Genomic DNA, 24,064 nt, shown 5'->3' with positions numbered 1-24,064 from the left:
GCTTTGTCCCGAGGGCTGACTGGGCTCCTGTCGCCCTCAGGACTTCCCCAAGTGGGGAGTGACCCAGAGACTTGGGGCCAAGGGTGCGGCGGCTGTGGGGGAGTAGTTTGGGGCGTGTGAATTCCGTGGGCCCTGGATTGCGGCTGCGGTGAGCAGGAACTGCCGGGTGGGAAAGAGGCCACATGTGGTTCCTTGGGTGGGGAGGCCCCCGAGGCCCGTGGGCACACACCTCAAGGTGGCCTTTTGGCTGATGTGGCCACCGGCCTTAGCTGAACTGCAGCCTTCTCTCCACATGCCCCAAAGCCCACAGCGATCCGGGCCACACGGGGTCGTGCCGATTGTCAAGGTCACTCCTGAACTTGACACGGGCACTCACCCCGGCCCCTGCCCCAGAAAAGGAGGAGGGAGGCAGGAAGGAAGGACCCCGTCCTGCTGACCTGTGACTTGGGGTGAGGGGCCTCCTTTGGGAAGCCTCTCTGACCACCGGGGCCCGGCCACCAAGCGCCTTCTCGGTACAGGTGTGACCAAGCGGTTTCCTGTCCACCTGCTTCCCCTCGTCACACACGTGACCACCGACACTTAGCAAGGACAGTTCACCTCACTGAGCCTCACTTTTTCACCTGCTCAGTGAGGCTAACAGAGCATCATTCATGTGGGGGGAGAGTCAGAAGCCTCTGTGGGCCCTTCCCCAGTGAGCGGGGCGCAGGGGAGCAGGCGTCCAGGCTGAGCCCTGGGACTCCCGCGAACAGAGGAACCGGGTTCCCTCCTGTAGGATCCTCACAAGCCAGGCGTTTAAAGGCAAGTCTCCTCAAACAGAAGCAGATTTCCTCATTCAGAAGGCGATGCGTGGGATGGAGCTGGCTGTTTCCTCCGGCTCACCTCACCTCCCAGCGGGCCGCGTGAGACTGGAAGGTCACATCCCCTCTTGGGGCGCCCCTTTCCTCATTCAGCTTGTGCGGACGCCTTGCAGGGGGTGGTGTGGGTTTCACGTGGTCAGAGGAAGGTCCCGCTCTGCTCTGCTTCTGCAGACCCCCCCCAACTTCCCTGCCTCTCTGCCCCGAGGCACAGCCTTGCCCCCGCCGACATCTGCCCACAGCACTGCTGTCACCAGGCCTGATTGCTGGTCCCCTCTCTTGCCTTTGCATAATTACCTCTGGGGTCACGGAAATCAAGTCCAGGTCAGCATCTTCGCGGCAGGAACCCGCCGTGGGATCGACCTGGCTCTGCGGCCCCGCTGGGATTCACGGCGTCCGTCGCCTGCTCCCAGCACCGCGAGCTGAGCGGCCCATGCCCCGTTCGGACCGGTGGCCACACGCTCTGCCTGGCGCGTCACTGTCGCGAGGTCAGCGGCTCAGATATGCTGCTAATTGGCTTCGCTGTGAGAGAAACGGTCCCCTCCCCACCTGGCTCCCCAGGCAGGGAGGAGAATCCCTCCCTCACTTGCAAAACATCAAAGGAGCCACCACCAGCCTGGCAGTGGGATCAGGCTCAGGGAGAGATGAAAAGCTTCCCAGGCCGCCTAGCTGGGGAGGCTGGACGGCCGGCCGGCCGGGCTGTGGGACCCTCCTCCCTACATGGGCTGAGGCTTCAGCCTGTCCTTGCTGCAGACATCAGCGGGCCATGGTGTCCCCAACCGGCTCCCCGCTGCCCTGGCGAGTCCTTGGGGCTATATGCCCTCATGCATGAGCAAGACGACCAGCCCCACGTTCCCTCGACCGGTGTGCTTGGAGAGAGCTTGCCTCCGCCTAGAGCAGTTTGGATTTTGTAAACTTTTAACGTAAAACAGGGTAGCACGCGCGGGACTCAGCCCGGGAGCTCAGCATCTGATAAATGGCAGCTCCGAGCACCGTTTGCCAGGAGCCGGCAGGCACCGACTGCCAAGCCGGGAAGCATGGCGGGGCGCCAAGCCCGGGGGTACCATTTTCAGTCAAAAACAAGGAGGAGGACCGCTTCCTTCTGGGCTTGGCAGCTGGCTCTGAAGGAGAGGGAGGGGACGTTGGTTAGACCTACTGTGTGTGCCCTGTTTACGCTTTTTCTTCATGGCGCGTTTTCCCTGCAGCCCTGCAGGGGTGGTGGGGGGACTGCTGCTGGCTCCTCTTTACAGAGAGGGAAACTGAGGCTTGGAAGGGGTGCTGTGACTCGTCTGAGGTCACACGGCCCACGAGAGGCAGAGCTGAGATTAGAAATCTGGGGCCTTCTGTACCTGTGCTCCTGCCAGCAAGCCTGGGGGCACCCTGGGGGCACGGCCCAGAGGTACCCAGAAAGGATTCGAGGAGCTACGGCCGCCCGGGAAAGTGGGCAGAGCCTCCGCAGCGGCCGCCTTTGAAGGACTACATGGCACGTCCAAGTTCTTTGTTCCTTAGAAATAAGAATCCGCCCTTGGCCTCAGTGCCCCGCCCCTGCCCGACCCAGACTCGCCTGCCCAGGAGGTCTGGGGGGCTGGTGGACCCCAAAACTGCAAAACCCACAAGACTGCCGCAAGGGATTTCGTCAGCAGCTTCATCAGAGTATAGGGAAAGTCCCAGATGCTGCCTCCTGGGGACCCTTGAAAAGAGGCAGAGACACCCCCTCCCCATCTCATAGGGTTTGGACCCACCTAGCGCCCATCTCTTGGCCTCTCTGACCACCTGCCAAGGCCCTGCTCAATAAGCAGTTCAGCTGATAGTCTCCTACTCCAGGCAGCCCTCCTGGAGCCCACCCCAGCAGATGCCCCAACCTCCTCTGAGCTCCCAGCAAATGTACCAACAGTTGTCACCATTTTGGACTAATGTGTATCCCCCCAGTGCTGGTAACCACGACCGAGTCTTTGTGGGTAGGAGCTCATATGACCCCTGTTTGATAGGTGAAAGAACAGGCATAGGGACGGAAGGAGCATGCCAGGTTAGGAGCTGCCCAGCCCCATGACTGCTGGCTTCTGTGTCCTCCTCTCCCGAGGCTGTGAGCTTTCTGAGGGCCTGAGTCACCCTGGGAGCCCAGGCTCGGCAGACAGGGCCTGGAGCGGCAAGCTTTTCGTTTTGCAGAAGAGAGAAGCCCAGACTTAGGAGGTCACGTGGCCTGTTGGTGGAAATCCCCATGGGACTTGGTCTCCCAGGTGCCACCCAAGGGCACTTCCTGGGGCTGGCCCAGCTCAGCTGCGCTGAGGGCCGAGTGGGCTTGCAGGCCTGGGGACGCAAGGCACACCCCCTCAGCACTGAGGGTGTCCCCACTCTGCAGTGGTCACCCCACCTCGCGCACTTGGCCTGCTCTTTCGCCAAATGGGAGCACAAAGCCCTCTGGGCTGGGGAGACCACGGAGCCAGGCTCGGGCGTCCAGGATGTGACTCTGGCTCTTAGCCCCATGGCAGACAAGGAGCCAGTCCAACAGGGCCCACCCGAGGAGGGGGTCCCGGCAGAGATGTGACCTGTGGAGCACAAGACAGGCCCCTGGAGCCCAGCTGACAAACGCAGGACCATCGGCCACTCTGCTGCACACACCCCCCCCCCAGCTTGCCACCGCCCCAAATGCAGCCGCTCCTTCCTTTGGAACCGCCCGGCACCATCTGCGGGACCATGTGGGCCCGGCCCTCCCTTGGCAGCGCCCCCAAGCAGTACTTGGAAGACACGCCGGGCGACAGGCACTGGCTTTTGAGAAGCCGCATCAAGAAAACACGCTCTGTCTGTCTTCCTACGTGCCACCTGCTTGAGCGGCCGGCCGGTGGCTGGCATCCTGCCTCGGTCACTTTGCTGCTGAAACCCAAGGGAGACGCCCGGGAGCCGGATCCGTGAAGATTTGAGCCTCAAAAGGCATTCTTTTGTTTCCCTACCTTTTATGCCCACCCCTCTTATTTTTTTGGCCCAAGTGGGATTCATGTTCTTTTGGGACAGATGGCCGGGAAGTGGCTCCCTCTGTCCTTTGCTCGCTCCCTCTTCTGTCTTCCTGTCTGGCTGATCCTTGCTCTGTAATTGAAGGCCTTCTGCTTGGTGACATCCGTCCGGCCAGCGTCCCGGAGGTCCAGCTGTGGCCCAGCCTGGGCCTCTGAGTCGGAGAGAGTCGACTCCTGCAAATGTTGGAGAACTGGCAGCCGGTCTGTGTCTTTGAGGGCCCTTGGACACTGTGGGCCACACTGAGCAGTGACTGGCTTGAGGGCGGGCCCGGGTACCTTGCCCGAGATCCCGGCCAGGCCGGCTCCCGCTGTCACTCAGCCCAGGAGTCAGGAAGGCCCACGGCAAAGGCCGGCAGCATCCAGAGAGCCGTGTCTCAAAGGGCAAGTGTCAGTGCAGGAAGCTTTTGTCTCCGATACGAACATCTGTGAGTGTGTGTGTCATGATGTCACCTGCCTCTCCCGGGGTCCTGGGCGTCAAGTCTAAGTGCCACTTCTGCAAAGCGTCTTCGTGGAGGTGTCTGGGCCGTTCCCGGGGTGGCTCATGGGTCATGGGGGAACGTGCTCACGTGGGCACACAGTCGCGGTGGCTTCTAAGCGGGTGTAGACTCAAACCATCTCATCGGGAGCATCCCCCCTCGTGGTTGCTTGAGGCGTACTGTCCCTGGGGCGAGAGAGAGGCAGGGGGGACCAGGGCAGCCCCCAAATCCTGAGCTCCCACCCACTGATTACGCACCCAGGCTGAGCCTCAGCCGGGCCCCGGCCTGTTCCTGTCAGAGGTCAGCTTAAAAGTCCTGGCAGGGGGACAAGGAGGCACCTCCTAGGGCTGGTCAGTGGCAAATGAGAGTGACGTTGTGGGGAGGACATTGGCTGCTGGTGTCCAGCCTGGCCTTCGGCTGCGGGCGTGAGGGGTGGGTCCGACCCCCCCCATGCTCACTGTCCCCCCGACTTCTGGCCGGTGTCTGAGCTTCTGTCTACTCTGAGGATGAGGGGGTGGAGAACAGGGTTGGGGTAAGGATTCCGTGAGTAAGAACGTGAGAGGGACTCAGGGAGAGGGACTCGGCCCCGGCATCAGCCATGGCCAGCTGTGAACACCCAGCCCACCTTGAGCACTCTGTCCGTCTGGCTCATTTTCCAGGGCTTACACCCTGCCTGTGCCCAAAAGCCCAGCAGAACCCCCCCCCCCAACAGCAGTGACAGGAAAAATACGACGGTGGCGATAACAGGACCAGGGTCCTGCCATTTACCCTTCCCTGGGCCCTGGGGGGGCAGGCCTGGCTTGTTAGTGAGTGAGGACAAATGAGGCCCAGAGGGGAGTGATGTGCCCAGGCCACACGGCCACACTTATGGTCAGGACCCTGGCCCCCGTCCAGGCCCACCCTGGGCTCCCCTCCAGCAGCCGGCAGTGCTGGGCATACCCACTGTCCCCACATCATAGGGCGGTCCTGCTTCCCATCTGGGGAGGGGTCCCCTGTGTCCCTCTGCCCTAAGGGAGGTGATCTCTGGTACATCTGAATGGATGATGGAGGCACCGGGTGGGCTCCCGGATGGCTCAGGGTGGAGGTGCGTAAGGCCCGAGTCTGGAAGGAAGAGCAGGGTGTTCCTGGGATGGGGGCTGACAGGGAGGGGTGGAGGGGAGACCCCCGGCCTGGCCTGGGGCTCGGTGCTATTGTTCTCCTGCAGCCGACAGGGGCTGAGCACCAGCTGTGTGCCTGGCCCTGAGTGTCTTCTCAGTGGACCACCAGGGCCCACGGGGGAGGTGCCGCTGTGACCCCCCAAGGACAGAGAGGTGGACCAGTGTCCGGCGCTCTAAGCGGCAGGGCCCAGGTCCTGACTGTCGCCCCCAGACGGTCCCCCGCTTCTCTCCGGCTCCGGCAGAAACAGGCTCCAGCTGCCTGCTGCCTTCTCGAGACTTCTCCGGGGAGCGCCTGCGCTTCTGCCAGGATTAAGCATTTCAAAGGGCACGTGCTCAGGGTCCCAATCGGGCCGTCAATACCTCGGCCCAGCACCTCTCAGATCTCTCGGAGCCCGATCGAATTTCCTTCCCCAGCCAGTCCCTTCGGAGCACTTGCACCCGTCGGGGCTGGCCAGGTCTGCCACGTGGGACAAGGATGGGAGGCCGGCCACTCCCTGACGTCACAGCTGAGCAAAGGCTGTGACCGATCGGGGTCCCCAGGGAACCTGTGCCGAGCAGGAGGCCAAGCTCCCGGTGGGCGGTTCCGGGCGACTGAAATCAGGCTGCTTCGTCAGGAAGGCGGCAGCTCGCAGCCCGATCTCTACCGCCTGGCTCATGGGCGCAGGTGGAGGGGGCGGGTGGGGGCGCGGGTGCTGCCTCGGCAAATGATCGAGGAGAAGGCTTGTTACACAGGACGAGCTGGAAGGGGGCAGCTGGGAACAGGCCTGTCAGCGGATCCTGTAAACACTCTGGCGGCTCCGGCCTGGCCCAGCGCGGCCCTTAATTCAAAGCAGTTTAACCGATGGGATTCCTGACTCCCAACTCGCCGATGTCATTAAGGTGAGTTACAGAGGCAGCGCGACCGCTCGTTGGTCCGGAGTCAGATCCCTGCGGGCTGTGGACTCCCGTGCCCAGCCCCGGAAGCGGCTGGGGCTCTGGTCCCCCAGGCCCCCACTGGTCCCCCCGCCGGGGCCTCTTCTGGGGGGGCTGTGCGCGACTCCGCCAGCATCGTTTCGCGAGGTGGAGCTCCGGAGGCCGGGCCTGGGCGCGCGTGTGTTCTCAGTTCTTCAAAACTCGAGAATGGATTTTTGCGCAGTTTTGTTTCGACCTGGGAAGAGGTACTACGGCCCTTCCCCACCCTTCTTATTTGGCCTGTAGGGAAAGTGAGGCCGAAGCCGGGGTGGGACCAGTCCTGGGTCCCACAGCGAGGCAGCCGAGGTGGGCCTGGAAGCCGTGTTTACTCCAGCTCCGTCCACCGTGATTCCTTCCTGGGGGCACGTTTTGGGGAGGTCTGGGGGCATTTAGTCAGTCCTGCCTGGGGCCATCGTGAGGTCCTTGAGTCCCTGCTCTGCTCCAGGCAGAAGGGAGTGAGTGGGGCAGGGGACACGTGTTGGGGTTGGGGTCCCGGGGGGGCGGACACCAGCTCTCCATCCTTTGCAGGTGTTCCAGCGCCGGGAGGACGGCTCCGTGAACTTCTTCCGAGGCTGGGAAGCGTACCGGGACGGCTTCGGCAAGCTCACGGGGGAGCACTGGCTAGGTGAGAGCCGTGACACCTGCAACGCGGGCTGCTGTGTGTCCGTGCACCCCAGCCCGCGGGAACGCGCCCTCCCCACCTGGTCTGGGTGTTTTAGTATGTCTATAGGATTCACCATTTTAAAGCACGATTCAGGGGTTTGTAATATATTCACAGAGTTGTGTGACCCTCGCCCCTACCTAATTCCAGAACATCTTCTCCACCCCAAAAAGAAGCCCTGTGCCCCCACTGGCAGTCACCCCGTTGATATTTTTAACACATTAAAATTGGGGCACCTGGCTGGCTCAGTCGGTGCAACGTGGGACTCTTGATCTCGGCGTCCTGAGTTCGAGCCTCAGGTTGGTAAATAAATACACTTTATAAAATAAAGTAAAACCCACAGCCTTGGACATACACCACGTTAATGGGCTCATCCACCCCACAGCACAGGGCCCCACTTTGACGTCCCCACGCCTGGGTATCTGGGAGCCCTCCCCCGCAGGGCTGAGGCAGGAGGGAGAGGAGGTGGGAACGAAGAAGGTGTGAGGCCTGTGGCTGGTGGTGAGCACCATCTGGAGGGCTGGGCTCCCAGGTGGGAGTCGGGAAGGTCCTAGGCCTATAGGAGTTTCAGGGGAATTTTTGGGGAAAGAGGGGGTCAGTCCCAGGAGTGGGACAAGGTCCGGGCCCACTTGCCCCCTGGCCAGAGGTACCTGGGTGGTGATCTACAGTGTCATTGGCCTAATGTCCTTCTCCCCGACCCTGGGACCACGAGGGCAGGACCCTCTCTGTCCTTGCCTCCCGTGTCCCGTTACCAGGCAGGGACCAGCTACAAAACTTTATTACCCCGAGTCTCTATTTAGCAGGCACCTCCTGTATGCCAAGCCCATTCTGTAGACTTCGACCCTGACACCTTGCACCTACCCTAAGACGGTGGATGGGCCTGCATTGTCCTCCCCTTTTATGGGGGAGCAAAGCAAGGCCCAGAACGAGTGGTGTGTGTGTGAGTCTTGGGATGGAGGGAGCCTGGGCAGGATTCACAAGCTTTAAACTACACCCTGAACTGCATGAGTGAGAGCAGGGGCAGGGGAGGGGCTGCGGGAGAGGACCTTCTGGGTGGGAAGACCCCTGCCCTTCCCCCCACCTGGGTGGGTGTGTCAGATGGGGAAAGGGTGGCCAGGTGGGGGCCCTGTTTCCGAATCACCACCCACCTCCTTGGACCAGTGTTGGTGACTCCGCCACTCACCACATCTTAATTGAAATCTATCAGCGGCCACGGAAGGTGCGGGAGGAAGCATTTAAGCGGGGCCTTGATTAGCTCCTGGCAGACAGGGAGCCCTGAGGAGAATGTCAACTCAGCCCTCAACTCCCTCGGCTGTTCCCTCCCTCTGCCTTTCCACGCTCCCCTCTCACCTTCCCATCTAGTGTTTTGTCTTTTCCTATTGAGTTATGGGAGCTCTTTATATATTAAGGTTATTGATTCTTTGTCAGGTGCCCATGATATGTATTTACTTCCAGTCATTTGTCTTTCAGTCTCTCTCTTTTTTTTTGTAAAATTATTGCTTATTTCGTAGACATTTAAAATTTTATGTAGCCGATGCTTGCCAGTCTTTTCCTTCATGTCCTCTGGGTTTTAGGCCCTGCTTTTCCCTCCCAGTTTTACAAAGATGTCTCCTTTTTGTTTTTTTAATGCTTTTGAGTGTTTGTGTTAGGTTCAGATCTTTAATCCATCTGGGAGTTTGTCGGGGGGGAGGGTGAGAGGTTTGGGGGGTCTAAGTATTTTTCTTCTCCCTCCAGCTCTGATGGTGGTGGGGTCCGATCTCAGCTCACCATCCAGGAGCCCAGGGAAGCAGGGGGGTTGGAGAGACACAAGAAGTGAAGAGAGAGGGAGAGCGAGGGAAGGAGGTGGCCTTTGTGGGAAGAAGGGTGAAGACAGCAGAGGACCCTCAGGGCTCCACCCTGCCCCTCCTTCAGGGCACCCTGGCAGGGGCCCCTCCTGGGCACGGGGAGGAGCACGGCTTTGCCCAGAGGAACGGCGTGCTAATGGTGGGCCTTTGGGTACCAGCAACCACTCGGGGGGGAAAGGAATCTGGAATCTTCAAGCGTTCCTGCTGGGCTGGTGTCCCTCTTGCCCTCTCCCTGGATCGGATTATTTGTGCTGGACAAGAACTGAGTAAGAGCAAGGAGTCTAGGCAGGTCTGCCTGGGTTGAAATCCCAGCTCTGCCACTCCCCAGCTGTGTGACCCGGGCCTGTCCCTTAACCTCCCGGTGCCCCAGGCTCACCCATCAGGCAGCGATAACAGGGCCCCTGCCTCGCTGATCACGACAGCAGCAGCAAACACCTGGATAATGTGTGCAGTGGGCCAGGCCCTGTTCTAAGAGCTGTACAGGGATTCTTTAATTAAATTGGACTCATTCTAATTCCACTGGATTCATTAAGCCGCACGAAGCGCTTGGAACGGTGGCTGGCATTTGCGAGGGCCGTCCAGCGGGCGGGCACTTGTCATCGTTGTCCACGGCCTGCCCTTTACAGCATGTGGAGCCCTCGTGGCCCTTCACCTCGGCCCCGGAAGGCCGGTGGCACAGGTGCCCAAGCTGGGGTGTGCGCTCGTGCCCCCAGAGGGGGAGCCCAGGGAGGAGCAGAGAGAGGCAGGGGGATGAGACCCTTCTGCTCTCAAATCCCAGTCCTGGGAAAGTAGGATGGGGCGGGGGTTGGGGATGCTGCAGGGAGAGGCTGGGCGGGGTCTGCCTCGGACAAGGCCTTTAACTCTGCTCAGAGCGGCTCTCCTTAGCGCTGCCTCTGGACCGTGGGCTCGAGGCTTCCCTCCGGCCTGGGTGGGGAAGGGGCCACATGGTCTTCTCGCCCCTTTAGCTTGCACTATACCCTGACCCTCCTGCGGGGTGTCTGGAGCTCAGGAGGGAGAGGCTGATGAAATGTCACTAGATGCTGATAACTTGTAATTTTAATTAAACGCCCTCTTAATCAAGAGGTAATCAAACTGGCAGGGAAGCACCTTGAACGTGTGTGTGAGGGAGGGAGGGAGGGAGGGAGGGCGAGGGACGATGGCACGGGGGCCAGGCCCTGGAGCCAGCAGGAGACTCAGACCCTGCCTTCCGCTGCTCAGCCGCTGAGCCAGCATTTGTTGAGTGCCTACTGTGTACCGAGCTGCACTCCGATGCTGGGAGTTAGTCGTGAGCTTCCACGCTGTGTGTGGGGGGCGGGGTGGGGGGGGAGCAGACAAGGAAATAGTCAGTGGGGACACAGAATGAGAAACACCGAGACGGGGAGCTCCCAGTGGGCAGAGGTCCTCAATCCAGGCAGGAGGCCAGGCAGACTTCCTGAGCTGAGACCTGAACATGAACAAAACCTAACCGGGATGAGTAGGGAAAAGTGTCCTGGGCAGAGGGAACAGCATGTGCAAAGACTCAGAGGCCAGGTTCAGGGAAGTGCATACAAGCACCAGATCCCTTCCGCTGGAGCCTAGAGTAGGAAGGAGCAAGGGGACGAGGTGCTGTCACCCTCAACCCAGATTTTCCAGGTTCCTTCTGACTCCTGCCGTCTTTCTACTAACCTTCCACTCAAACATTTGGAAATGACTTAAAGCAAATAGAGAAACGGTGAGTCCTCAGTTTCCTGCCAAACACAGGCTGGCCGGAGGAGGGACACAGCCCGGGGCTGACGGCGCAAACCTTCCTGTCTGTCGCCAGCCGCGTGAGCTGGGCTCTTGGGTCTCCTCAGTTCCCTCTGTGGGGGTCCCCTTGTAAGCCCCCGACTTCAGCCATTCTCCCCCCCACTCTAGGACTCAGGAGGATCCACGCCCTGACCACACAGGCCACGTACGAGCTCCACGTGGACCTGGAGGACTTCGACAACAGCACAGCCTATGCCCGCTACGGGAGCTTTGGCGTGGGCTTGTTCTCCGTGGACCCCGAGGAAGACGGGTACCCGCTCACCGTGGCCGACTACTCAGGCACGGCAGGTAGGATCCCAGGCCACAGGGGTCTGGCACTTCTGGCCTCCTCCTTCAAGTCCCGCCTGGCCCTCACCCCAACAGCATGAAACGGCAGGACCCGAGTCGTTCACCCATTCTGCAGACGAGCAAAGTGAGCCCCGAGCCGGGAATCAGGATGCCTGGGGCTTGGGTTCTGTTGGACCTCTCAAGTGGGGTGGCCGCACCCCTCTAGGCTGGGTTTCTCTTCTCAAGGGGAGGCGTGGCCAGGACAGGGAGTGTATGAAAGAGGGGGAGGGGGGACAGAGACCGCCAGGACCCAGGGATAGCCCGTGGACCCTCAAGGTGGCCCTGTGGGGACCCCCGAGCCACACAGACACCTTGGGTGTGTCGGGACAGACATGTGTGCACGTGCCCGGGTGAGGGTCCGCATGTCCGGGAGCCCCCGGGACACACACCTTCACGTGCGCCTCCGCGCAGGGGACTCCCTCCTGAAGCATGGCGGCATGAGGTTCACCACCAAGGACCGCGACAGCGACCACTCGGAGAACAACTGCGCCGCCTTCTACCGCGGCGCCTGGTGGTACCGCAACTGCCACACGTCCAACCTCAACGGGCAGTACCTGCGCGGCGCACACGCCTCCTACGCCGACGGCATCGAGTGGTCCTCCTGGACGGGCTGGCAGTACTCGCTCAAGTTCTCGGAGATGAAGATCCGGCCGGTCCGTGAGGACCGCTAGATGGGCGCGGCGCCCGCCCGCCACCTGCGCCACTCCTGCCCGCTGCCCCTCATCCCCGGCCCAACCCTACCCCGCGCCACTCCCGACCCCTCACCCCTCCCCATCCCCGGCCCGACCCCACCCTGCCTCTCCTCTGAACTGCTCTTGCATTGGGGGGGCTGCACCTCACCTTTGCCCTGTCCCCGCCCCCCCAGTTGACCTCTGCTGACCTCGGGCAGGGCCCACTTGACCGCCCCAAATCTTGCCTGCCCAGACTTTGGCTCCTGGGGTAAGAGTCCTGATTTCCCTGGGCCAGCAGTCCGCCAGGCACTCCAGCGGCCCCTCTACTTGGCTGGTCCAAACCCCTGGTGCTTGGGGGGCACAGAGAAGGGGCAGGTGGCACCCCTGTAGCCCTTTTAGCGGACAGAGGGACTGTTTGGATCTTTCTGAGTCAGGTCTGAGGCCGGCCTTCTCTGCCCTCCCGGCCCTCCTGGCTTCCCTCCTTCACTTCCATGGTGCCCAGGTTCCCACCTCTCCCCAAGGCCTGTGGGGAATGGTGGCAGCGAGGGCTGCCCGGGGTGTGGGGCTGGCAGCCGTATCCCACCATTCCAGGCCAGGATGGGGCACAGCTGTCTGTGGGGACTCCTAGTCCGAGGGGGCCAGGGCCAGTTCTCCAGAGCTCCACCCCCCTCCCGCCTTCTACCCGCAGGCCTGGGAGGTCCTCAGTCACTTGGGCTGCTGTGTCCAGCCTCCTGCCTTCCCGGGGCAGCCGGAGCCCCACCCCACCCTGTCCTCTTGCCTGTGGGAGGCTGGGGCAAGTCCTGCTCCCTCCTGGCCTGGCCAGTCAGGACCTCTCTATTTCCTGGGTTGCCGTGGGGCTTGAACCACCCCCCCACACACACTCCCCAATTCCCAGGGACTCCAGGGTCTTGGGGTTTCCTGGCATCAGGCCTGCAAGGTGGAGGCTGGACCAGGAAGGGTCTGGGAGCTCTTTCCTGGTCAGCCCAGAGACTGCTGTCTCAGTGGGGAGGCCGCCCCCTACTGGCGACTATGGGTGCTGCCACCTCAGGTCAGGGGGAAGGAAGGGACTCACTGGGCAAATAGGGGGACTGAGGCACCGCCAGACACTGGACACACTCTTCCATCGAGTCTTCCCAATGTCCTATCATCCCACCCCCGCAACATTGCACCTACCCAACTGCGGGTCCTGAGGTCAGCAGCCAAAAAGAGCAGCCCTAACCCCCCTCATGGATAGTGCCGGGCCCCTGATGCCCTCGCCATCAGAACCAAGCACGGGGCTGTCTTCCAGGCTCCCACCTGGGGGGATTTGATGGGCCGTTTGAGAGGTTCTGGGATGGGGTGGGCTGCACCAGGGGCCCCCCTCAGGCAGGAGGGCGGGCTGTTTCCTTGTAGGACGCCTGGAGGCAGGTGAACACGGGCAAATAGGGAAGCGTGGGGCTCATCTCTCCCCCTCCCACCAGAGTTTGTGCTTCAGGAATCGCGAGTCAGAGTCAGCCAGGGGCAGCAGGAGGGGTCGGAGTGTGCCTGACCCGCTGTGCCAGCCAGGCCGTCCCCTGGAGCTCCTCCTGGCCATGGCATTCAGCCAAGTTTCGCTGGACATCTGCTGTGAGCCAAGGCCAGCCCGGGTGCCGGACGGCACCTAGTCCCTGCCCTGTGGGCACCGTACTTGAAACAGACGCGGCCAAGAGACAGGTGGCGCAGCCCAGTGTGACCCGTGCTGGGGGAGGAGCCCAGCTGCAGGGGTGGCCGGGGCAGTGTGGGGGGCTCCTTATGACATGAAGGGAAGGGCCCCTGCCAGCCCCCTTCTCCATCCTCTAGAAGGGGAACCACCCCACCCAAGCTGCTGGGGCCCCCAGCCATAGTGCAGAGGCCGGGTGGGACCCCAACTCCTCATCCCAGGGAGCCCCCTTCTCCCCCATCAGCCCCAGGCTAGAGCCGGCTTCTGCTGCCAGCCTCACGGTGCCAGCCACTGTTTGGAAAGTGTCAGGCGTTTTCTGATCTGTCATCAAACAAACTCCTGGTGAGCATGATGTAAATGGATTCACAGATGTGCGTGTGCGCCAGGAAGCTCGGGGCGCTCCTGCCAGGGCTTGGCTGCAGAACAGACGTGCCGGGGCTTGGGCCGGGCAGGAGGGAGGCCGAGGGTGGCTTCCAGGAGCATCCGGCCGACATGCAGACACCTGTTCCTTCCTACCCAAAAGCACCAGCCCCACGCCCAGCCCAGGAGTGGCACCGCCATGGGACCTGGGCCAGATCCAACGCTGGCTGCTTGGGCACAGAGCCCTCTGGTGGGGACAGCCAAGGCCAGCACACCCCACTTCCTAAAGGGCACAGATAGCCCCGCACACCTGTTCCCTGGGGGCTTGGTGAGCAAGGCAGGCTCTGGCCTCCGGGAGCCCCCCTTGCGATGTCCGCGGGAATGGCTGTCTTGTGAGTGGCAGTGACCACAGGAAGAGGGGGTGTGAGGACAGCAAGTAGCAAAAGGCAGCTCCACCAAGGCCTGACGGATGACGAATGTGTGCGAGGGGCCCGAGCTGATGGCTTGGCGGCGGGGGCCTGTGGTCCCACTATCCCATGTGAACTCACCGAAGTCCCTGTCTCTTTCCTTTGTCCTTTGATGAGGAGAGCGAGCCAAGCAGAAGAGGGGTCTCTACACAGGACCCCGGGGCAGTGCATGTGGCCCCACAAAGCTTCTGAAGGTTCCTTTCCGCCAGCACAGGCAGGTCCTGCGGAACCGGCCGGTGACCGCACTCGCTCTGCAGCCCCCACACCTCGGACACAAAGCTCGCTGGGTCTGGAGGACGGATGGTTCCTGGGTCTCCACCCTGATGGCCTCAGCACCGGCCACCAGGAGACCAGGACGGCGCTAGGAGCAGCTCCCATGTTGCATCCCCCCGCCCGCCCCGCGGCCACATGTGAATTGGTTTCATAAATATTTGTCTTGGGGCAGAGGTCATGTCGCAGGCCTGTCTCCTCCTTGTCCCCCCGTGCCCACCGTCGGCCACCCTCGTTCACACCGGCCTCTGACCGGCCTGGCTGGGGCCAGAGCCCTTTCACCCAGGATTCGGAGGATACGTCAACAGGAACTGCCAGGCGACACCGGGAGGGGAGGGAGGCTGTGTCTGCAGGCATGGGGGGACCGGGGGGCCTGAGCTAGGCCTGTGGTCAGTCACACATCTCTGTCCTGTGCAGGTTGGGGGAGACATGCTCAACCTCAGCCAAAGGACATGAGGCTTTGGTCCCAGGGGCCGGGCCTCCTCAGGGCCGGTGTCTCCACCTGCTTGCAGGGAGAGAGCTGTTCCCAAACCCCCAGGGGCCAAGCGGCTGGCGGGACCATGGCTGGGGCTGGCCGTGGTGGGACCGTGTGGAGACAGAGGCGGTGGGGGCCAGCCTCCGGCTGTGCAGACAGGCGGGCCTGACAGTCCACACAAAGCTGGCTGGGGGTGGCGCAGAGTGGCCGTGGGGCCAGCACGGTTCGGGACAGAGCGGGTCTGGGCGGTGTCCTGTGTGTTCCTGTCCCTAATTAAATCTCGTGGTGACACGGCTGGAGCCTCCGCCTCTAACCTCTCTCGGTGCCCCACGTCCCGCACAGGGCAGGCTCCGCGACCGCCTCCCGCACCATTTCCCCGGACTGCCTCGTCGCTCCCGTCTTGATTTCTATCTCAGGAACAGTGTTTCCCGGAGAACTCCGTGCCCCGCAGAGGCTGAGGCAGATCCTTCAGCAGTAGCGGCGGCACAGCCGGCCAGCAGCTGGGGCGGTGAGGCCTGGCCCCGCCCCGAGCTGCACCCAGTGGGGACATCCTCCTGGGGCTGGGCCTCAGGGGAGGACCGTGTGCATCCCCCCCCCGCCCCAACCAGGATCTCTCCTGGGGCTGGAGTCCTGAGGAGTTGAGACTTTATTAAAAACAACAGCCCCTGGGGGCGCCTGGGTGGCTCAGTGGGTTAAGCCGCTGCCTTCGGCTCAGGTCATGATCCCAGGGTCCTGGGATCGAGCCCCACATCGGGCTCTCTGCTCAGCGGGGAGCCTGCTTCCCCCTCTCTCTACCTGCCTCTCTGCCTATTTGTGATCTCTGTCAAATAAATAAATTAAAAAAACAAAAAACCAACAGCCCCGATGGCTGTTCATTCACAAAACCAGCGCGAAGCTCGAGGACAAAACCACCCCCGGGTTTATTTCACCGAAGCCGACATTTCTCGAGAGCCCCCGTCAGAGAGCCGGTGTGAGGCCCGTGGGGTATGGCTGTGCCAGAGCCCCCCTCAGGCCCACCGAGGAGGCAGCTGGAGGGTGTCTGCGCTTCCAGCCATGCGGTAGACAGAGGGCTCCGTCCCGGCGGCTGGAAGTTTCCAGACTGTTCACAGAGCGTGACGCCCCGCCCCAGTGTCCCTGGCTGATAGGCACTCGGTCCTGCCAGCTCCCTGTCAGGTCCATGGGACGTCACGGCGGTGATCGTGGCCACCACGGGCCACACCTGCTCCAGGTGTCCAGCTAGGCCCCTCAGACACCAAACCTGCCGGGGGACCCTCGGGGGGAAGCTGCTCTGCCTCAGCTCATGGGACCAGTTGGAAAGGTTCCGTGAACTCAGCCCCACGGGTTTTCACAGCTGATGGGGGTGGTTGTGTTTCAGCCATAAACAGCACGTCCTACGGCATGGGCAGAGGCTGCCCGTGGCTTGGGGGGGTCGGGGGTTCAGCTGGCAGCGCCAGGAGTCTGGCAGGGAACAACAGACCCTGGGAGGCCCAAGCGTAGGAAGAGGGCACTGCCTGGGCTCTCTGGAACACCGGGAGCGGCCAGCTCTGGTGGAGCGAGCACTGCACCGGACCCAGCTTTCACCCAGCAGCTCGCAGCACCCGCTGTAATGTGGGCACCCCTGCCACCCCCAGGCCTGTGGAGAAACGGAGGCTCTGAGAGTGACTGGCCCAAGGCCACTGGTGTGTGGCCAGAGGTGGTGCCCCGTTCTGGGTCCTCATGTGTGGCTAAAAGGTGGTAGAGGAGGAGGGGGGTCCAAGAGCCCCATGAGGGGTGTGGGCTTTACACAGCCAGGCTGTGTCACCCCAACAGGTCCCACTCTTGCAAAGTCCCACACAGAGAAGCAAGGGCAGTGGGGGCTGCTTGTCTGGTTGGACATCCTGGGACTTGGCCCTGACGTTTAGGGCAGTTTCCCAGGGAACCTCACTCTGATGTAGGAAAGCAGGACCTTGTGGCAACCCCCACCCCATTTACTCTGTCCCTGAGAAAAGCCTCTGTTGTGGGAAGCGGAGCCTGAATGGATCCTCCTGCCCTCTGACTTGCACGGCCTGAGCCGTCCATGACCTTCCCACAGCCCAGAGCCTGCCCAGCCACTGCTCTGGGGGCCCAGACTTGTCCCCTCTCCCACTTCTCATTCCCTAGAGGGAGCCCAGGAAGTACACTTAAAAACGATCTTTCGGGGGTGCCTGGGTGGCTCAGTCGGTTGAGCATCCGTCTCTTGGTTTTGGCTCAGGTCATGATCCCAGGGTCCTGAGATCGAGCCCCGCGCTGGGTGTGGTGTCTGCTTGAGATTCTCTCTCTGGCCCCCACCCCTTACGCACCTGCTCTAAATAAATAAATAAATAACTCTTAAAACAAACAAACAAACAAACTAACAATCTTTTGGGCCAGCTGTTCTGGGGACACCTGGAGAGGCACAGGAGTTGGGAAGTTTGGCACCAAATCCAACATCAGACTTGACTCCAGGCACTGCTGCCTGGGGACAGGATGTCTCGGAGCTGAGGAATCTGTGGGCTACTTGCACCCAACCTTGCCCCAACGCCCAGCCCAGGCCCCAACCCTCGGGACTTTCTGTGGCCTCCAGTTCTGAACGGGCCCTGGGGCAGTGGTGGTTCTCACAGCAGAACCTTGGAGCTCGGTGTGTCAAACCCCCAAGTGGAGCTTCTCTCCGGGGGGGGTCTGGGGTGGCCCTCAGGGCTCAACCCCACGCCTGCCCTCCCCACTCTCCACAGCTGTCCCCAAGAAATTTCACAAAGCACAACTCAGGAACCAGAAGCTCTCATTTTACACCCAAGGGAACTGAGGCACATCCCATCACCCAGAGTCACCCCAGACCTGCACTGGCTGGGAGATAAAGTGACCCCCGCGCCTCCCATCTCACACACACACACACACCAGCCCCTCAGAGGCACCCCCGCCCTGAGGATGGAGGCGGCTCTGCACCTACTCTGGTCGGCACAGGGGTGTCCCCTCCCCCCACACCTGCCTGGGGAGAGGGGACAGGTCCAAAGTCAAGCCATGTTCCTGCTGCAGATGGGCCTGGAGAGGGTTCAGGATGGGGGCTGGGCCTGCTCCTGCACAGCCAAGGGCTCTGACCCGCTGGGCCCCAGTCCTGCCCCTCCCCCTGCAGGCGGATGTCCTCTAGCCCTTCTCGGGTCTACGGGGGAGAAGAAGTGCCCATGAGGCCATCTCCATTCCCGTGTGATGGTGGAGTGACTCTCCGCACCCCCAGCACTGCACGGTCTGAAGTGATAGTCAGCTGGGCGAGGGCCCCCCGAGACTAGGGGAACCCTCCGTGCTTCGTCCCCAGCCTCACCTGGCACCTGCACCCCTCACTGCCCTGCTCGCTCTCAGGAGAGGGGAAATCGAGGCCAAGGGAGTAGTAGAGTCTGGGGGCCTGGCTGGGCTGGTCTCCCCACAGGTGCCCATCCCAGGCACAGGCAGTGGGGTGGGAGGACAGGAGGGGAAGGGGGCTCCTGGGGCTGCAGGCTGCCGGCCCAGCCAGAGCGCTGGTACCCAGACAGATGCTTCCCCCTGCCATGGGCGCCTGCCTCCTACCTCGGCCCGGGCTGCGAGCGTCCTTTGCAGGGCACTTGCCCCTACCGGGTACCTCGTCCTGGCTCAGCCATGCAGATCCTTGTACCGGGAGCAGACCCTGGGGTCGCTCCATGAGGCAGGCAGAGTAACCATGGGGTGAGCACCCTGAGATCACTGCGGGCAGGCAGTGCAGGTGGCAACACGTGATGCTCCCCACTGTGGCGTGAGTTGTCCTGGGGAGAAATGCCTGGGGAGTGATGAATGCTGGTGCCCTCCATCGTGGCTCCAGCTGTGGGAAGAGCCGGAGCCATGACCATGACCGTCCTCCCCCAACCCTTGCCAAATCCCACACTGGGTGGACAGCTTCCTCTCCATCACCCGTCCCCACGGCACAAAACCCTCCCAACAGAAGTTCCGAAATTGAGGCGTGGTCACCCAGTGGAGGGTCAGCGAGTTTTGAAAACATTTCTCATGTGTGTCCTTCCTTTCCCAAATAAGTGTCAGGCACCCAGGCAGGCACTGGGGTTGCGGTGGGAAACCCCAGCCTTCCCTTCTAAGGAACACATCGACTGTGGTCCAGGGGACGTGGGCTTGAGAGGGGATCGGCCAGGCCAGGGGCTCCAAACCCCTTCCACGTCCAGGAGTGGGGCAGCAGGACGGCGCAGCAGGATGAAGCAGCCGTCCTGCTGCCCCACGCAGCCCCTGGCCAGGCTCCAGAGCTGGCGATCCACGGCGCCTGACACAACTTCCCGCGCGACCGGAGTGAGGGAGTGAGAAGCAAATGCCGGCTTCCCAGGTGTCTGACCTCCCGAGCCCACCGGAACGGCTGTGCTGGCAGGGCAGGGCTGGGCGAGGCGTGGACACCGCCCTCACTTCTCCAAAGAGTGAGGCTGACTCGATAAAGGCAGGGCTGCTAGGACTGGGGGGGCTGTGCCATGTACAACTCTTCCAAGGGACTTGAGGGTCTGTGCCCGCGATTTAATGATGCTACCCGCTCTCCTCCAAGAAAGGCGGCCTCTGGGCAAAGGGCAGCCCCCTCTGCTCCACTCATCAGACCACATCCTGTCTGTGTTGGGTCTTTTATCAACACAGTCCGCACCGCCCCGTCCTTCACCACCGGCATCCCCAATGGAATCCCAGGGTCAGGAATGTGCAGCAATCAGACGGCAGTGGCCATCCACCCAGGGCCCTGTATAAAGCCGGGAGAAGCCAGGAACCACACCGCCCAGACAAGACACCTCCCAGAGGGCCCTGCCCAGCAGCCTTCCCGGGGAGCAGGCCCGCAGCACGGTGAGTCCAGCCGCTCCATCCCCAGCAGGAATCCTCGAGGGTTCAGCCCTGGTCTTCCCGTGGGTGCCTCGCCTGCCATGTCCTGAATGCTGGGCCCTGAAGCTCCAGCTTATGCTGGGGTCCAATTTTTGGTGGTGAGTGTCCCAAGCTTCCCCCATGTTCTTGAAGGGTCCACGAACCCCCAAAAGGGGACAGGAGCCACTTCCTCTATGCGTCAGTACACCTTTTCTCAAGCCCCGGAGGCCATCCCCAGGTGGAGTCGCCCACCAGGTGGAAAGCCCCCCGCGTCCCCGGGGCCTGATGGAGAGTCCTCCCCGCCGCAGGCCAGACTTGGCTCCAGCCCCGGGGGACGAGGTGATGGGAGTTAGGAGGGCTGGATTTAGGTAGGGAGGAGGGCGGCTTTTATGACTTTTTTTTAAAGCCTTCTGGCTGAGTTCACTTTGAAATGTCTTCAAGGGAGCCATTTCTGGAAAGAGCTCTGGGGAGCCCGTGCTTCTTCTCCAGAACCGGCTCTTTCTTGTAGGCTCAGTTCTGCTCCTCAGAACAGCCGGCTCCATGGTCATTACCAAAAAGGCTTCCTTTAAGAGGGAATGAGCAATTTTTGTCAAAGCCGGGGCATTTGGGGAAGCTCTATTTCTGTTTCGAATCCCCCCGGACCGCCATCTGTGGGGTAGAGTAGCGATTCTGAGTCACTTAGACCCGGGCATGTACCCCAGCTGTCTCTTGCATCGCTCGCTGTGAGACGCTGGGCAAGTCCCCTGTTCGAGGACGGCCTCCCCCACAGAAGAGGGGAAGACCGCCCTGCGCCGGGGCTGCGAGGACAGAGCGGGAGGGCGCCAGGAAGCACTGCCCACGGGCCTGGCACACCAAGACGCTGTCTGGCCGTTAGAATCCCGAATCTCAGGCTTCCACTGCCCGCTGTGTGGCCCAGGCACCACTTGGCTTTCCTGACAGTCTTCTTGCCTGAAAACCTGGGGTAAACAGGGCCTAAAAACGAAGCTTGTTGTAAAGAGGACACGCAGCCGCGCACACAGACGGAGCTCGTAGGGAGCCTCGGCAGCCCCGCCACGTCCACATGCTCGTTCCCCAGTGGGTGTCTGAGTCAGGCCTGGACGCAACTCCTTTCCATGTTAGAGGGACGTGAGCTGAGTGTCCCGGCGACACAGGTTAGCCAGACCCATTTATGATCAAGTTGGAAACCAAAATTGATGCTATGAATTTTCTGCCCTGTGGCTCTGAGACGATATGGCCCAAGAATCAATAATTAAAATTAAAAAAGAACGAGCTCCAATCTGCATAGCACTCGGGGGCTGCCGGTGCACGGTGCGCGGCTGTAAGCCGTCCCAGCAGCGGGGGTATTTGAATGCTAAGCTGATGCAGGGGACTGCAGGAGAGGAGAATCAGCCTAATTGGCGCAATCAGCTCCTGAGCCTGCTAAGAAAATAAAGGCCTGACCCCCAGCATAGTGACACTTCCTCAAGCTGCTTGCAAGTTGGGCTCCGTGGAGCCACCAGCCTTTGATGGCTGCCCAGGCCCTGGGAAACACTGTTGACAAGTTGTCATGCAAGGCCCACGCGTGCAGCCGGTAACTTCCTCTCTTCTTCCTACGGCCCAGATGATAAGCCCGCACGCCCTGTCGTGCCTCCTCCTCCTGCCGCTGGGTGCCTGCCTTCCTCTCTTGGACAGAGAAGAGCCCGCTGCCACCGTGGGAGGCGTCAGAGGTGGAACGAGCTGGGCTGACCTGCCCGGGGGACATCGCATGCCCCCCCCACGGAGCTCCCCTGGGTGGCCGAGGACCCCACAGCCGCACGGCCTGCTGGTCACGGCCAAGGAGCTGCAGGTGTCGGGCCAACAACGCCCTGGCTTCACGTTCCGGTTCGGGAGGCAGGATGATGGCAGCAAGGCTACTGGCTTCCTCCCCGCGGACGGCGAGAAGGCCAACGGCCCTTTAGGGACCCTGGCCGAGGAGCTCAGCAGTTACAGCAGGAAAAAAGGTGGCTTCAGCTTCCGCTTTGGCCGGCGGTGAGGGGGCCGGGGCATCCCTGGACCCTCCCGGCTACCACTCCCCCTCCTGTCTTCTCCTTGAGCCCGAAAGATCAGGATACTAAGAAGGCGAGGGGATGACTGTCATGAGTTCGTAGCAGTAGGATCACTTAGTGGACACCGAGGAAAAGACCAGATGGGATCAAAAAGGAGGTGGCCCAAAGCAAGCTGTACCCCTGGGAAGAAGGAAGCGTGGTCCTGGGGTAGCCGTCCCCGCCCCCTTCCCCTGGGCCGTGAATGTGGATAGGCAGGGCCGGCTGTGTGGGCTCCAGGCTGAAGGCAGGTGGGCTGCTGATGGCAGTGGGGTAACCAGAGTTTTGACAGCCTCGACGGGGACGCCTGCCTCGGACATCCACAGTGCAACTCTGAGTGAACACGTCCCACCGGGTAGAGAGGATGGTTCTGAAAGTTAAAGAAAAAAAAAATCTTGTTCTCCATCCCATTAACACAAGACCCCTCTGGCAAGAAAACCCCACTGTGGTGTCAAGATGTCATTCGGAACCGGCTGCCCATTCCCTTCTGATAACTGTCCTCGGTGGCGCCGTGTTGCGGAGCCTGCAGTCTAGCGGGAGATGAACAAGGAAGGAATTCATTTCGCTGGAGCAACGTCGCCTTTCAAATGCTCGGAATAGGAATGTGTTGTGTGTATCTTTTGAAATAAAAATTCTAACTGCAAAACCACAATGGAAGGCCCTCCTGGCTCTTGCCTACAGGTCCTCTGGGCCCCAGCAGTTCCGTTTTCCTGAGCTGCCACTGCCTCCGCTCCGGGGACATGGAGCTTGTGCTGCCTGTATCCACACCTGTCCCGGCAGCCCCTTAATTGGCAGTTGGTAAAATACCCACGGTTAAGGGTAGAGGGAAACACAATACAGGGTGCATTTTCCTCCTGCACTCGACTGCTCCTTCCCTGGTTTTCTCATAGCAAAGAGCATTCTGAAAACAACTTCTCTACCCCAGGGGAGGCCCGCGCTCAGCCTGGAGTGGCTGCGAGCCCGGGGCGAGGAAGAGCATCTCTTTCGGGCGCTGCTCTGCTGTGTTCCGCATCCCACCCCGCGTCGGCTACGCCAGTCTGATGCTGCTCACTCCCGGGCTGGCTTCCACCGCTGACATGAGAACCTGGATTGATGTTACTATGGCAACATCTCCCCTCCTTCTTTCAAGCTGCTGCTTGGCCCTGTTCACAATTGAATAATTTTCCATTGAGCTGTCACAATTAATTGGTGGATTTTTATTAGCCTTTTAGAACCACACTGGGTTGGGCCCAGCTTGGCACCTTGGAGCATTTCACAGTGTTTTCCATTCTATTAGTGACTTACCTTCCCTGGTAGCAGCTCTCAATCCCCGGCAGCCAGAAAGCCACTTTATTAAGGGGTGACAGATCGGAGCTACAAAAGAGCCAAGCTGACGGGGAGTGCGGAAATTGGGTGGTAGGACGGGCCGGGAAGACAGGAATCAGAACATCCCTTATGTTAAAGCGAGCTGCCTTCTCCCGGAGCTCCTCACTGCTTCTGCCCTACGCCTGGGTACACGGGCCCCACCGGGAGAGGGGCCAGACAGCGACACCGAGCCTGGGAGGCCCGTCATACTCTTTGGCCTCCATCACTGTCCAGGGAAGGGATGAGCCAGGATGCCTCCTCCTATTGTGACAGTCTGACGGGGATAGAACACATCCCAGGGTCTTCGTCTGTTGATCAAAGAGGCAGACACTCAGCCCTCAAGCCACAGAGGGCAAACCTCAAGAAAATGAGTCCCAGTGTGTCCATAAAGGACAGCTCCAGCTGTGAAGAAAGTGGCCAAGTGAAGGAAGTGTGATCCCAGCCCAGGCTCTCACCCGTCTGTGCTCACTTCCACTTTATTGGGAGGGGGGCCGGGCATTGGGGGTGGGGACCGCAAGCTGGATCACTCCGCCCTCTGCTCATTCATGTAGAGAGAAGCCAGAGAACAGGGCTCGTGGAAAGACCAGGCGAGACAGGACACACCAAAGGCCAAGGGCAGAGGGACGCTCTGCAGCAGGGTCCCTGGGTGAGCCTCGCCTGCCCATTTCTCCTCTTAGAACAAAAGGAGCCGCCTCTGTGGTCACCAATTACAAGCACTTGGAGGTCACCGAGGCTGAGATGCTCCCGCACGTGTTTACACACACTTTGGGGATATACTGGCTGGTTTCTAATTTCGTAGGATGAGATTAACCTTAGAGAAATCAGAGATAAAGGAGT

The 24,064-nt window shown here is 61.2% G+C and overlaps 2 protein-coding genes across 3 annotated transcripts in view; both read left to right on the top strand.

The window, feature by feature from the left end:
- Nucleotides 1–11,770, top strand: part of FIBCD1 (fibrinogen C domain containing 1) — a 29,493-nt gene extending 17,723 nt beyond the window's left edge. For both annotated transcript variants that reach the window (XM_032866385.1, XM_032866384.1), the window contains 3 exons: nucleotides 6,975–7,071; nucleotides 10,845–11,024; nucleotides 11,475–11,770. In XM_032866385.1, coding sequence (XP_032722276.1) covers nucleotides 6,975–7,071; nucleotides 10,845–11,024; nucleotides 11,475–11,734 — 537 coding nt within the window. In that variant the 3' untranslated portion in view covers nucleotides 11,735–11,770. The remainder of the gene's footprint in view (nucleotides 1–6,974; nucleotides 7,072–10,844; nucleotides 11,025–11,474) is intronic.
- A 9,653-nt stretch (nucleotides 11,771–21,423) lies between these two features.
- Nucleotides 21,424–21,834, top strand: QRFP (pyroglutamylated RFamide peptide). Its single transcript, XM_032866383.1, has one exon. It carries the CDS (start codon nucleotides 21,424–21,426, stop codon nucleotides 21,832–21,834), a length of 411 nt encoding a protein of 136 aa, XP_032722274.1.
- Nucleotides 21,835–24,064: the final 2,230 nt, after the last annotated feature.

Source organism: Lontra canadensis, unplaced genomic scaffold (genome assembly GCF_010015895.1).
Source record: "Lontra canadensis isolate GAN:19392208 unplaced genomic scaffold, GSC_riverotter_1.0 scaffold30, whole genome shotgun sequence".
In the NCBI taxonomy this organism is placed as follows: domain Eukaryota; kingdom Metazoa; phylum Chordata; class Mammalia; order Carnivora; family Mustelidae; genus Lontra; species Lontra canadensis.
The sequence above is the reverse complement of the archived record's forward strand: the minus strand, read 5'-3'. Positions and strand labels throughout refer to the sequence as shown.